General features: G+C 40.3%; 1 protein-coding gene across 1 annotated transcript; it reads left to right on the top strand.

The window, feature by feature from the left end:
• Positions 1–3,390: 3,390 nt before the first annotated feature.
• etnk1 (ethanolamine kinase 1) lies at positions 3,391–15,580 on the top strand. The gene is made up of 8 exons (XM_026361452.1): positions 3,391–3,651; positions 5,070–5,329; positions 5,591–5,731; positions 7,368–7,510; positions 12,116–12,199; positions 12,300–12,460; positions 13,081–13,154; positions 13,425–15,580. Exons 1-8 carry the CDS (start codon positions 3,505–3,507, stop codon positions 13,495–13,497), a joined length of 1,083 nt encoding a protein of 360 aa, XP_026217237.1. The 5' UTR covers positions 3,391–3,504; the 3' UTR covers positions 13,498–15,580.
• Positions 15,581–15,876: the final 296 nt, after the last annotated feature.

Here is a 15,876-nt window from a genome sequence, read left to right as displayed (position 1 = left end):
ACAGTACACAGAACTCTGGCCCTCTGGAAACTTTGCAGTCTGTCTCTTAGTCTAAATTTGTCACCTAAGAGATGCTAGAACTGTAAAGATACCCTAGGAAAATGTTTTTTTTAAAATAAAATACAGTTGTTTAAAAAATATATGTAATAGATCTACAAATGTTAAAAGTCAAAAGCAACTGAACAGATTCTGTCATTAATAATTAAACGCACACTGTGTAAATCTTTAACTGACGTTAAAACACATATACTTAACAGTATATCCGTGAGTCTAATTTTGGATATGTGCACATTATGTGTTTGTACAGCAGAATACCACTGTGAATGTGGATGGAAAAATATCCCTAATATCTAACACTGTAAAATAAGTGCTGAATATATTTTGCACTTAGTCAGTAAAGTAATGCAGTCATCAGTTTTTGTTCAGGGTGTCAAAAAAACGTGTCAGTGAGTCAAGCTCATGTGTGAGCTGTGTGCAGATGCGTTTGTGGACACAGGCCTAGCAGCACACACAGATCGAACTGACCTTATTCTATTCTCACACATGACCAAATTCTTTACCTACTTACTGCAGGCCGGTAAAGTTATCTAAATAGTAACCGATGTTAATCATCCACTTTGTATATTAAAACTGTTTTCCATTACTTTCAAGATCATTCCACAGAGCTACTCAGTGTTTCCTTCTCTTTTCGGGTCATTCCACAGGTGGTCCTGCTGAGAAAGTTTAGTGTGCAGGGCCTGGGGCCCTTTCATGAGTCAAGGTGATACCAAGCACAACTAGAATGTATCCGTGCGATTGTTTTTTGTGTTTTTAATGTCTGTCTATTTCTGCGTTCGATTTATTTTACCAACACTGATTAACTTGAATAAAGAGTTTGTTTTAGTGAACTGTGACCTCCACTGAAGCAGGATGGCAGGATGTTTGGATGTTGTTAGGCACTGCTCTAGTTCTAATAGCATCTAGAAAATATATGTGCCCAGCAAAACTCAAATGTTGTGCAAGGTGAAAGGTGTTAACGAAGGAATCATGCTTTATGGTGTCCAAACAAATGGGTGTGTGAGATATTTTTTGGCCATAAAGGAGAGATTATCTTGGTTCTTATGAATTCCCCTTGTAAATGTATTTTTGTATTTCTTTAGTGTTGTTCTGATTTTTTAAATTCTTTATTTAGCTGTAGTAAAAATGTTTTTTTTTGTGTGTGTAACACTGAAACACACTAATAGACTGCCAAAATAACCCACTGTTTTTGCAGAGAGGCACAGTTCTTTTCATTTAAAAGACTGGGAGATGTACAGTGACACTGGCTTGTCAAAAAAAAAAATCTTTTGTTGCTATGTTGTCTTAGTGATTTCTGATCAAATTTCAAACTAAACAAATCCTCTGCCTCAGCAGGGGTTCTAACAATAGACATACTTAAAATACAGTTCATTGTTCCCAAGACGTGTTGCTCTTTGGGATCCACCTTTGAAAGCATGAGAAACATTACAACTAAAGTGGAAAGTGTTCCCTTTGCATAGACAACATTTTCTAGTTTGTGTTTTTTTTTTTTTTTTTTTTTTGGAGGGGGGGAGGTCAGTGACTCACCGACTGGCCAGCTCTCCCAGGTGTACCTGTGGGGTAGAGGGCAGGGCATTGTTTATAGGGTGAGTCAACACTGGACAGACTTGCACATGCATCAAGGTAAAATTCAAATCCCTGCTGGATATGGAGATTTCTAGAATAGAGGGCAGGACAAATGGTGCCATGGGATCCCATGTACTGTTGTATAACTAGTTACCAAGCAACAAGTCAGATCTGGCACGAACTCTGTGCCACATAGATTGGGCGTTTCCAGAGTTGGCACCACTGGTAAAAACAATATTTTGAGTTACCTGTTTGGAGGAGCTAAGCCTTCGACTCGATGTGTTAAGGACAGGAAAAAACAAGGATCAGAGGCAGATTCTGGCTGTCTCAGAAGCAGGGGGGTGGGGAAATATAAAAAGGCACCCACAAAGACTGCATCCCTAGTTGAGTGGTTTGAGATTTCACTTGTCTTTGTTTGTTTGTTGGGTGTGTTGTAAAAAACACTCTGTCCTATACAGGTGTTTACTATATTGTATAAGTGAGGAAAGGTTAAACATTTCAGGTCCAACCTGAAAACGAGGATGAAACTGTGGGAGTGGTGCTGATTTGAAGAAACAGACCGGGAGTGGTCATGCAACAGCATACAAATACAGCTGGCATCCAGTGTGAGAAATGTGACAAAAAAATAATACAATTGAAGAGAGGGATAAAGAAGACATTTCAGGACGATACTTGACTATCACCAATTATAGACACCACTAGTTACCAAATGTTACTAGAGTAGGAATGGTCTGTGTTGTTAAAAGTGTATTCTTCATAGCAGGGTTATTCACACAGGTCCCCAGCTGTGCCTCTAAAGTGAACTTACAGCATCATGTCTTCATGTTTTCTCACATGTGAGGACACGAGTTTCATTCACTGGACATCCAAATAGCACCTAAAATGACACTTTTAAGGGTATGGACACAAGACCTCCTGCTCTCCACACTGCATCAGCAACTTATAGTGCACTGCATTAAATTGCATTCATTTAAAAAGGAGCATTTCATCACATTTTTCTCACTTGTGGGAGTACTTTAAAGGGCACTATCACATTTTCTTCAGCACAGTGACTAATGTGCAAATAATTCCACATTGAAAGCAACAAAGAAGGATTAGAAACTGAAGAAATGCAAAAGTTATGATAAATATGATGCCATCAGTGAATTATACCTTCAGAATCTAAAGACAGGGAATTGGTTATGTTCCGTTTTGTAATGCCTATGCCCTGTGAACAGTTTTACTTTCAGGTTTAAACACATGATTTGCAGCTCTGCTATTCAACTGATGTAAGGACGTCTTTTTTCCCAGCGGGATTAACTGGAGTTAAAGTGGATTTATCCTCTCGATGTCAGACTCCTGGCCTCCACCGCGCTGACATTAATGACGTCCAGACGCGACACAAAGCTCACTTCATTCAAGAAGACTACGGATGTGACGTCAACACCTGACTCAGCTACGCCTACAACACGTCCACGTTAGCATGTCTTCACCGAAGTGCACCGGTCTTCAGATACGATGGAGAACTCAGCGTTTTAAACTCGAATTCTAGTCGGATGCCTGGCAGCTGTAGTTGTTATGTTTATTGCTTTAGTTAAGCGTTAAATTAACCATATTTCACAAACTATGTGCTTTACAAATAAAGTGATTTAATGTTGAAGCTCCGCCGGCGGTGGACGCGAACCGCATAAACATGCGCTTCCGATGAGTCATTCGACTACCAGCATGCACCGGGGCAGCTCTTTTTCGCGGGGGGTGGGACTCTCGGAGAGGCGTTGCCTTACACTGTAACATTATATACCGCGCCGCTAGTCGTGTCTTCAATACATTGCGCATTTTGCTGCTGCGTACATAACTGCACCTGTGCGAGTGTAACATATTTTAAGTCCTAAAGATTCCGCCATGGCCAACTACATTCACGTACCCGACGAGGCTCCCGCTGTGCCCAGAATAGACGTGACCGTTGACGAGAACGACTACAGACCCGGTGCCTTGAAGCTGATCAAGGAGCTGAGACCGAGCTGGAAGCCATCCGAGGTCAAAGTGAAGGTACCGTTATTTTCATTTATTTTCTCTATTATTATGATTAAACATGTCCTAACGTTTTTTATATATATATATATATCTGGCATCAATATTCATTTCTTTGTCGTTGCAAGGTGCTAAACAGCACGAAACGCGATGTTAGCTAGCGAGGTGTGTCCGCAGGAAAAATAAAGTTTGCTAGCTAACGTTTCATTCATTTTAAAAGCTAATATGACGTGAAACACATTGACGTGACCACCAAGCAAACATTACATTTACCGTTACATGCGCAGACACAGTGAACATAATTTCCTTCACTACATTACAGCTCTGGAGACTCTGCTGTCATTTTTCCTGTTTAACAATAATCTTAACTATTTGCCTCTGGGAACAGTAGCCGCCTGTGCACAGGTTAACATCATAGATTGGCCGTGTATCGTCGACACTACCGCATCCTGCAGATCTAGTTCGACGCCATACATTGGTTGCGTGTTACATAATTTAAGCCGTGTGGATGTTATGTGGGGCACGAACCAGTGCATAGCTGATGAATGATGAAAGCAGAAACTTGCCTGCCATTTGTTCGACTTGAAGAAGTTTCTGCTCCAATTTACGATCATGCTGCGTCCTAGTGACTGACTGACTGGAATTCTTTAGATTAGTAGATAGGGCGTTATTTATAGCCTAGTGAAAATCGCTGGTTAATTCCTGCACACATCCGATAGAAACACATGTGTCAGAGTATGACTAAGGCGTATTTGCATTTACCTTTTGCATGTATGACATAAGTATCCTGCTTGAGCTTCAATAGTCACAAGACTTGTTTTACAATAAGGGAAACACTGTGTTTGATCGTTATTGTGTCCCAGCAAAGAATAAGGCTCCCAGGCAGAGGACAGTAGTGCACCTCTCACATTACAGCCTATGCACATACTCAGAAAGCGAATGCATTTCTTTTCCAGTAACAGACAGGGGGTGGCTTCACTTCATATGCACTGTGTGGATTCAAGCTGGTCACATGCTCTCCCACTGTCTATATTCCTCAATGAGAGCAAAGTGGGAACTCAGCAAATGCCAATCGTTGCTTCGTAATACAAAATAAAATTCCACACAGTCCTGTCATTCTCAGTTAGAGAGTTAGAGGGAGAGATGTTGGCGCACACGAAAATACTTCCAGCTCCACAAAAGAGATGGTTAATCTTAAATCAATGCAGACACACCCACATTTTTATGGCTACTTTATTTTCCCCGCTTCTCTTTTGTTCTTATTTTATTTTATTTTTTTTCATCAGATCCTGACTTCACAGGTTCATAAATTTAATCCCTTTATGTGAAGTATGGTTCCAGTGTTGTTTTACTGTGTTAAACAAGATTGCTGAAGTACAGGACAAATTTAGATTCTGCCCTGATTTACCTGTTCTCCACTTCCTTTGCTGCTACAGTTTTTCACAGATGGAATAACCAATAAGCTCCTGGGCTGCTATGTGGGTACAGTCATGCAGGATGTGGTTCTAGTCCGTATATACGGCAACAAAACAGAGCTGCTGGTCGACCGTGAAAATGAGGTTAAAAGTTTCAGAGTACTGCATGAACACAGATGTGCCCCGCGCCTCTACTGTACCTTCAACAACGGTCTGTGTTATGAATTTCTGCAAGGAACTGCACTGGAACCTAAACACATTCGCAGCCAACCTGCTTTCAGGTAAAATACACAACAAATGTTTTCGGAAAAGCCAACACTCAAACTTGTATATAAACCATGTTGGTATTGTTATTCCATGCAATTATAATTTAGGTGCTCAATTTTGACAAGGGCATGCCATCCACATTCAGATAATACTTAAAAGAAAATATATTTTTTTTCCCTTTTATGATTAAATTGCCTGGCTTGAGTGTGTTTGCATATTGCTGCTCACTGTTCTAATCCTCTTCCTCTTGTTTTTTTCTCTCTTCAACCTTGCAGGCTTATTGCCAGGCAACTGGCCAAGTACCATGCCATCCATGCCCATAATGGCTGGGTGCCCAAGTCTGACCTGTGGTTGAAGATGGGCAAGTACTTTGCTCTCCTGCCCAAGTACTTTGAGGATCCTGAGCAAAATGCCAGGTGAGGACTTATTACAGAGATTAAATTTAGTGAGGTCTTTAAAACCTTTAAATCTTGCTGCCCGATGCCATTTAATTATTTCAAAATGTCAAAAAGCAAAGTTTCATTATTACACATTGTTTCTAAATTATTCACTTGCGCTCATATAATATAACAGACTTTGTTTCCACTCATTTTTTAATGCAACCCCCAGTATATAGGTCTATAGGTTTTGTGTGTAGTCCTGGGTGCACTACTAATTTAAAAGCCTAAACACAAAGCAAATTAAAAAACCAAACCCATAGAAAAGTGATTTGAATACTGAATTGAAGTTATTTAAATGCGTAGTGCAAGTTTTAGACCTTTTTCTGAAGGCTGAGGATTTTAGTTATGTTTGTATTTTTTGTTACCTCCACATGGCACTGTGACCCCACACTTCAGTTAGTCACAAACTATAAAGTGTTATAGCACAACATACAGTAAAAGCATTTATCAGTTCTACTTTACATATCTCACATGACTGAGGAAGTGGGTGGAATGAATGTCATACATTGAGTGTGACATCAATCTGTGACATCACTACTATAGCTAATAGATATGTTTATCTAGTTGGGTTAGTCACATTTATTTAGTTGGTAACTCTTATTTTCACAAACATAAAGCCTTGTCTTGTCTTAAATGTAAAAGTATTGGTGCATTAACAACTTAAGTTCCATTTAGACTGTGTCAGCACCAACAAACACAACAGCATCACAGGCAAACTGAGCTACGATTATCGTGGTTCACACACTTTGGATATCTTGGCACCATAAAGTATTGGCTATTTGAAAATTCTGTTGGCAAAAAAAAAACACCTTTATGGATATTGGCACCTAAATTGAAAAACAAACATTGACTTTTACAGCTTGTTGATATGCATGGAAGCCACCCACATTAATACTTTGAATGAAAAACTGATGAACACTTAACCAAACTCTGCAACACCCACAGTATCTCTGGGTTCTTGGATGCTAAGTTAAAAACAAATAGGTGGAGTGCCTGAACTGGACTGGCTCTTGCTCTTAGCCTTTTTTGTTGAACAACATTTGTTTGTTGCTACCTAATTGGGTATTGATTAAGGTCTACAGATAATGATGAGATATGTGGACAATGTCAAATACATTTAATACCTAAACTAAAATGCACAAACAGACAACAGTGAAACTACAGTAATAATAGATCTAATAAGCTGCAAATGAAGTTGTGAATAAGTTGTATTGAACCCTATTGTAATGGCCATAGCAATAAAATTGGGAAAATTCCAGCCGACTTCTTATGTTCAGCTAGCTTTTATTTGTTAAATTAAGGAAGCAAATTTGGCTCAAATTAGGTTTTTGTGAGCCACAGCTGTTGCCATGTTGTCATGCTAAGCATTGTTTTGACATTTATTTGCTGATAAATTGATTCAATTTTAGTAGTGGGTGTGTATCCAGATTCAATGGTTTAAGTTTGTGTTGAGCAATTTAATATATGTTATTTATCCATCCTTACTTTTATATCTAACTCTACTTTAAGGTTCATCATACTGACTTTACCTCCCTCTGTCTTTCCATTAATACTCATAATACTCCTACTTCTTCTAAATATTCTCATCCCTTTATGACTCTGCCCCCACCAGGTTTCGCACGGAGGTGCCCAGCCTACGGTGCCTCCGAGAAGAGCTGGTGTGGCTTCAGCAGAGCTTGTCTGTGCTGGGCTCCCCCGTAGTTCTCTGCCACAACGACCTGCTATGCAAAAATATCATCTACAACGAGACAGAAGGTGAGTATAAACTGCACAAGTGTAGTCATGGACATTACTGGATGGCTGATTGTGTTGTTGTGTGATTTGCATAGGTTCCTACGCTAAGGTAGGATTGCATTACCTACATTTCCTCAGAGCTAGTGAAATGCTTCATTGTCAGTGTTTGCAGTGTGTTTCAGGCGTAGAACTAGAACGGTCGGACACGACTGTGTGTGTGTTGTGATGGATTCTTTATTTCGAATCAGACCAATACCGAGGGAAAGCACACCACATGATATGTTGGCACTACATTAAGTTTTAATTTTTCAATAAAAATGTATTGAAAATAAGCTTTTTTTGTGCGTTGAATGCAGGTCTGTATTAAAACAATCTGTCGGACTCAGATTTCAGTGTACTACATTTCTATTGATAACCTTTAAATCATGGTGACTGACTTTTTCCATAAATGAGTGCAAATTAAAGCACAAATTTGGTTTTCATTTTTTCCCAAATTCTGTCTGCACTGTTGTTCTAGTTCTATGCTGAAAAATCGTAAACCACTGTTATCAACCTGAACAAACAATGCCATTACATCGTACCACATGCCAAGTCAAGTTGTGTTTGGTGCTTTAGCAATGTTACCATTTTTTTGACGATGTCAAGCAACGTGACTTATGTCATCAACATGTCAACTAAGTAGTTTACTTTTGCACAGAGCAACTTTAACTTTATCAGTTTATGAGACTGTACCAGTCAACTGTTCTTAGTATTATACCTGTAGCAGATGAATGGCAGGCTAAAGGGTGAGAGAGAAGAAGCAAGGGGAAAAGAGGATGGTACAGGGTTTTTATGTATGTGGGGTGGGGGTTGTTTAAGGGAGGGTTTAAGAGCTGTCAGCCCCCTCGTCAGTTTGCGACGAGGGGCGAGGCCCTTCTCACAGCTCCTTGTGTCTAGCCTTTCTCCCCTAGGAATGACAGCTGAGGCTGTGGCTGCCCTGCGCCGCCCTGCCCTGGTGAGGCAATGGAGAGAGACATATCCCACGCACAGTCGGCTCTGAGGGCCCTCACGTAGTCTGCCCCCTGCTCAGGCTAATCGGGATGAGTTCATGGCGGGAGTAGAAGCCAAGTACCTACCTGTCACCCTCCAGTGCTACTCCACTACTCCCCCTGACATGTTACTGCTAGGCAATTTAAGATACTGGTTATTACATAACTGTTTCTTATGGTTTGCACGTTCTTTAAGTCACTCAGCCAAATGCCTAAAATATTATATATTTATTCCTAAAATGTGTAGCTAACTGCTCCACAGTTTCCAAAGCACCAATATTGATGTCAGGGAGACGATTCAAAGTGATATTCTGTATTTTTCTAACTGTCAACAAATCCCCCGAATGTGTTGCTTTTGTTGCTTCTACTGCTATGAATAGTCATTAATGTCTTGTATGTGTATTAATTTGGAGATGAATATAGTCCTCAATAAATTTAATAGTTTAGTCCTGTTTGTAGAAAATGTGCATAATTAAAACTATATTGTCCAGCTGTTATAGGAAATGAAAAGCCTTTTTTGTGAGATACACTAATGCTTTATATCTTTTCATGGGATTTGTTGACATTAACAATTATATTGAATATCATCAGCATTATACTTTTAAGCAGAAACATGCTTCTGCAAAAATGCAAGGGACAGTCTTTTCTCAAGCACACAGGTAAGTGTCTAGGTACATGCAAAGTGGAATTACTTGTATCTAATACTGCAAATTGCACAAGTGCTTATTAACTGAGCAGTATTAGCAAGCAAATTACTAGTGTTAGTGGGAAAAACCAACAGTCAAGCTAGGGTTATGTAGCTTTGAGGTGATGTACAGGACAGTATAGAACCCCTGTACACACATACAAGTCTGTGCGTGTTTGCAGAATCATGTTTCAGTCTTCAATATGTAACATGGAAGAGGCTTCTTATATTATTAAGCACCTTATATGTTGTTAGGCAAGTTTCCCTTATGTCAATGCCTTTAGTGTAGCAGTTCCAAACCTGGTCCTCAAGGCCCACTGCCCTGCTTGTTTCCAACTGTCCTGCCCTACCCACTGCTGAATAGGTGTATGGGAAAACAAACAGGGCAGCGGGCTTTGAGCACCGGGTTAGGCAAGCCCTGGTCTAAAGTAATCATATACTGAATGTGTTCATAATAATAAACACAACCAGGCCACACCTTCAGTTGACAACCTCAGTGGAATGGCACCCCGTTAGAATCCGGGCACTTAGTACGAAGTTCCATCAGTTACTACATTTCTGATCCTGCCCACTCAAGATGATCTCAGTCTTTTGCTGTTTTGTTCTTTCTTTTGCTGCATTGAAAACAGAGTAGGCATGAAACGAAACTGAACAGCTACCACGCTGCTTCCTGTTACTTCTTCTCAGCTTTAGTCCGGCAAACGGCAGAGAAACCACCACTTCCTGTATTGATAAAACCATAAACAGAAGTGGTGGAAGTGATCAGTTTTTCTAATATACGTTTAAAAGTTCTCGATTACTTTTCTTATCTCTGTCTCTCTTTACTTTGTCTCTCACCCTGCATCACAGGCTGCTGTAGTTTAGAATTGGAAAGCAGATAATCTGTATTTATTTTACTTGGTCACAAGGGCCACAAATCAACAGCTCAGCAGCCAACAGGAAGCCCCTTAAGTCGTTTTCCGAAGCAGCAGAGGTGTCACACTGTTGACTTCACAGTAGACCAATGGGAAGGGAGCATTGGAGGGGAGTGTTGTGAGAAGAGGAAGTGAGGTTGTACGTTAGAGGGGGGACAAAAAAATAATGAATGGAATGGAAGTCTGGCAGTGGGCCTGATGTTTCGACACTGTGCGTGGGAGCAAGAGTGGATAAAAAGACAATTGTGTCAGTGAGAGAGTGAGCATGTGTGAAAGATGTGTTTGCCCCAACCTTTTCATCTGCTGCACAGGGGGGCTATAGCCACTACCCGGAGGTGTTCAGTTGTGTCCCGCTAGGACCTACACGCCGGCTGGTAACCCACCTCAAAGTGTCTTTCTTGTAGTCCAGCACCACCTCAAAAACTAATTGTACATATGTAGGTTAAAGAAATAAAGACCAAAGAGACCCAAAAAGATATTCAATTAAATGTATTCTTCAAATTTAGGTGTTTTTTTTTGTTTTGTTTTGTTTTTGTTAATATTTCTATAACAAGCGGGCTTGTGAAAGTAAGGGTTTGTATTTTGAGATCAACTTCTTCATTCATACTCATTGTTAATGCAGATACTTCTAAATGCAGTCAGACAGCAATGCATTCTTTGACGTTCCTTCTTCATGCTCTAACATCAGGAAATCATTATTATTGCTTAAGTGTTAATTGCATGTCACAGACATACATTTATCTAAAGACGCTATGTCCAGTTGGCTCTCAGTTTCACTATTAACATCTTCTACATTGTTTGCTCTAAATCAACAGAGTTCTGAGAGAGGGCATGTATCAAACAGTGTGTTGCTGTCCATTTATTTTGGCAGTTTGTACTTTTCTACACACCTTTATAGTGTCTTTTTGTATTTTACTATCTCCCCCTCCCTCCATCTCTTCAGAACATATGACTTGGTCATTTTCAAACCTTCTCTTCTATGTGTTCTGTGTCTTTATTTTCTATTCTGCCGACATATCCCTGCTATCTAAAAGACTGAAAACTCAGCTACTCATAGTTTTTAAACTGTTATTTTAGATCCTATTGGGGATTAGCAGCTCAGACTCTTATGAATTTGTACAAGCAAAATATCTAAAACAGCATAAACACATAAGGGCTGTTTCCACCAGAAAGTTTATTTCCCCTGAACTTAATTCCAGGACATTTTCGGAGCACCTGGTTTTACTGATGCATCCAAAATATGATGGTTTGCCACTTTTGACCTGCTGTGTTTTAAAAATGCTGGGTGTGTAAAATGCTTTGCTCTATTTCACCAACCTGCGATGTTTGGTGCTGCAGTGAACACCCTGATAGTTCTTGGATCTTTAGAAAGTACCATCACCCAAACAGGGACTTTTTTGGAGGTAGTAAAGATACATTACCGGGAACACTTTTCTGTCCCAGGAACTGGGAAGTCCATTCAAGGCAAATGTAATTTGCATTTCCACAGCAAGGCCACAGGCCCAGGAAAGTGAATCAGATAGAGTAGAACTGGGAACTAAATTTAGAGCCCGGTTTCTCTAGTGGAACTGCAGATATAGGAACTATGATTTACAAAAGGTTACTGGAAGTTTCTTCAGTGTAAACAGGCCTGGAGAGTCCCCCCCCTTTGTACCTAACAGGAACTTGTATTCTGAATATGCATGCTAACTTTGACTTCTTAACAGCATGGTTTTCTTTTGGAGGAAGTGTTAGTAGCTATTTTGAGAATAATACCTCTACATGTGTTTCTCTTTGCCCTTATTTTATTTTTTTCCATGCTGAAGTCTCTCTCTCTACAGTAAACTTCCCTCAAAATGCAAACTCTTACTCCTTGCCCTAAAAATCGGCTAACAGGAAGACAGTTACAGTATGAAATGAAAAGCCTTGACATTCTAAGTTATCAAAGGGAAAACACAACATAATCATTTTATGTCTGCTGCCTTTGTCTCTGTCTGAACAAAGCTGCTTCTCTTTGCAGGCAATGTAAAGTTCATTGACTACGAATATGCTGGGTACAATTACCAAGCCTACGACATTGGGAATCATTTTAATGAGTTTGCTGGTAAGCGCGACTTGTTCTTCCTGATAAACGTATAGAAATAGGTGTACTAACTGCTCGGTGAAATATGAGTCTCTAAGTTTGGTATGTCTGTGTCTTCCAGGTCTGAACGAGGTGGATTATAGTTACTACCCAGGGCGTGCTTTTCAGCTGCAGTGGCTGCGCTCCTACCTGGAAGCCTATAAGGAGCACAAAGGCCAGGGCAGCGATGTGACTGACAGAGAGGTGGAAATTCTTTATGTCCAAGTCAACCAGTTTGCCCTGGTAAGCATTTAAGTACATACATCTTTGAATCACAGTAGAATGTAAGAAAGAAAACCACTCATGGCTCATGATAACTAATATGGGTCCTGCTTGCCTAAGCACGTCTCCTTGATTTACTTGAAGGATGATAAGAAACAGTTGGCAAAACAAAGTTTTTATCTGACCTGCACAGAATACTCCTCCTTTTCCCAATAACACTCACAATGAAACAAATCAAAGTGAAGAGTTGCAGAGGACGCAGCCGTTTCCAGCCCTGCTGCTCAGTTATCATGTGATGTGGGTTAAACACAGTACAGAATGATGTGGGCTATTACCTGCTCTACCTGCTCTCAAAATGAGAGAAGAGCGTTTGTCATGTGCTCGCTGATGGAGCCAGCATATGGAACGCACCTTTAATGACAAATTGTAACATGGCACTGTCAGCGGAGGACAGTGCGGACGACGAGGATGTGAACTAATGTGTTTGTTTGTCAACTATTGATGCCATAGATGTTCTGCCGGTTTCATACATGCTTGAGTTAGCAGTGTTGTGTAATTAGAAATGGCATTTGCTTTCAGACAATAATCACGTGCTAATCCTTTGTGTCTCCCTGTTGCTCTCTCTCGTTCCTCTGTGTTAGGCATCGCATTTCTTCTGGGGTCTTTGGGCTCTAATTCAGGCTAAGTTCTCCACCATCGACTTTGACTTCCTGGGGTAAGTTGACATCTTGAAATAAACCAGCAAAAATACTTTATCATGAGTTATTTTGCTTTGCTCTGCCTAGCAAAGCAAAGTATGTTGTTGAGTCATATGTTTCAAGAACATGGTGTTAAGCCTTGGGGCTGACATTATTTGTGTCAGCTCAAACCACAATGTGCTTAAACAGTTTATTTCTTTGCACTTGTGTCCATCCAGCTAACATGCCACGCACATTTTTGTCAAATCACTGACGCCGCTCTTCTCTGTGTGTACCTTCACTCTCAGATATGCAGTCCTGCGCTTCAACCAGTACTTTAAGATGAAACTGGAGGTGGCTGCGCTGGACTTGCCAAAATAAAAGCCCCCACTCTCTCATCTTCTTTTCCTCCACTGTTTCTCCCCTTCAGGCTGCTCTGCAGCTCACACGACAGCTGCAGGGCAACGTCTCGGGGCTAATGTAGAGAAGCGTCAGACTGAGAGTCTGTCCTGTTCAGTGCCTACGGGTCTCCTCTAATGTCCTTATCTCTAAATAGACTCAATGGATCACAATCATATCCATCATGTACAGCCACACCTTTGTTAACCAGGAGGTCGCCCAAATTTGTATTATGGGTGTGTTGAGGCCTGATATAATGTGAAACCTACTTATCTAAATTTATTGTCAATTCAGTAATTCTAATATCAAACAGGATATTAACTTGATATCAGCATACATAAACCGTAAGCCATGCTGCACTAAGACCAGACACTCATACTGTGCGCTCTGTATCATGGAAAGTTTAGTAATCATCTTTAATATCACACAACACTGCTGTTCAGTCCTGATTAGCCAAGGGCTGGCCTTTGTGTTTACATACAGACCAGCTTTCATTGTCAAATGTGTGAAATGGCCTTGCTGATTGCCAGTTTACTGAGTCACTGTTGGCATTCATGCCTCTAAGGGCCAAATGTTGAAATGCAGGTATGTAGAGGAATGCGGAATTCTAGAGAAAAATAATGAACGTGAAGTAGGTCATGTTACGCACATCTGCATTTACTTTCAAAATGTTATCAGAGTCTGCTGTTAGTGGGATCTGGGAAACAATAGCGCCATCTGTTGGAGGAAAGAAAACCCCACAGTGGCTGCTAGTGATCACTATTCTTGATATTCACTTTGGACCTTCATGTTAAATGTTAAAACTTTTAAAGAGCTGTAAAAAGCCCTTGTAAAACTAGTTAATCTTTAACAAGTCTACACCAAAGTGCTGACATCTGTTTTTGCTTGTACATAATGCATCATTTTCCATGTAGCACAGAGAATTACAGTTACTACACTTAAAAAGTGGCAGTTTTTATACTTATTTAAATGGTAATGTTAAGGCTGATCTCTTAAAGAGAGTACGGACAGTAACAGATGACTCCTGGGCAAAATTTGCACAATTAAAAGAAGTATTTAAATCTTATAAGGGGCCAGAAGTGCATTTGAGTTTCATTTTCCTGCACAAATACACCCCACCGAAATAGTGTGAAACAGGTTTTGTTTACTTTGCAACAAATTTGTTCTTAAGAAAAGTTCTAAGTATTTGTCATCTTTACATTGATGAAGCCCATTTGTTCCTGAAATTATAGTTGTTCCTATTTAGCACAGGGACACGTCCCACATGTGCCCAGAGGAGGGCACAAGCCCGCAGGGCTGTGAGCACTGGACTCATCACATTCTGTAGGATATAACATAATACGCACAACCAATAAAACAATGTCTGTCCTCAAATCTGAGGGGGGGCTGCCTCCCCAGTGTAACCTGGGCTGAGTGAGTCCCATGCCAGCCGTAAGTGGTGTGGTCTATGATGTGAATTAAAGTGCTAGTTCTATTTCTTTAGACCAAAATGCTTTGAAAATAAATAATGGAAGAAATGATTTGAAAATATAAATTATTAAACACTTGTGAATGTCAGAATCTTTGTGAAATCTCGGGCTGTGAAATGTCCTCTTCAGAACGGTTGGTGATTGAGTCCCTATGTTTGTCCAGGAGCCCTCTGGTGTAAGACAATTGGAAAGAGACTGCACTGTCCACTCATGTAACACTCTCACACACTACTAGCCAAGGAGTAGGTGGTCATGGTTTAATTTGCTGACTTGTAGTTTTTTGTTTTGTTTTTTTTAAAATATGTGAATATCCTGCATAAAATTGTTCTTGATGGAGAACAGTTTTCTTTAACTTACCAGTTTGACTCGTGCTGGAGGACGATGTTACGGGTCTGTGGAAGATAGTTTTCCATCAGGTGTCTGGTAAACAAATGTGATACGTTTCCTTTCTGGCAAATGTGAATAAATGTACATAAAAGTTCTGTTTCTCTTTTTCTAAAAAGCTGCATTAATAGTTATCTAGGTGAGAGGTGATACTAAAAATGACATTTTCAATACTGTAAACATGCTTAAAAAATAAACTCTATTTACCCTTATGTGCGTCTTCTTTCATTGTACTGCACCATATTGTCTCCACTTCTGCACATGCCCTGTGTTTGCTGTAGTCACAGTAGGTTAAGATGTATTACAAGCTATCGCACCAACACTTCAAGCTATCGCACCAACACTAATACCAGCCATTACACAGATCATCAACACCTCTCTCACAACAGGCACCTTTCCCACCTCGTTCAAGCAGGCCCAGATCACTCCACTTTTGAAGAAGCCTTCTCTGGATCCCTCCCTTGTGGAGAACTACAGACCGGTCTCTCTTCTTTCATTCCTGGCCAAG

This window comes from Anabas testudineus, chromosome 23 (assembly GCF_900324465.2).
Source record: "Anabas testudineus chromosome 23, fAnaTes1.2, whole genome shotgun sequence".
Lineage (NCBI taxonomy): Eukaryota > Metazoa > Chordata > Actinopteri > Anabantiformes > Anabantidae > Anabas > Anabas testudineus.
This window is presented reverse-complemented; position numbering and strand designations above follow the sequence as displayed.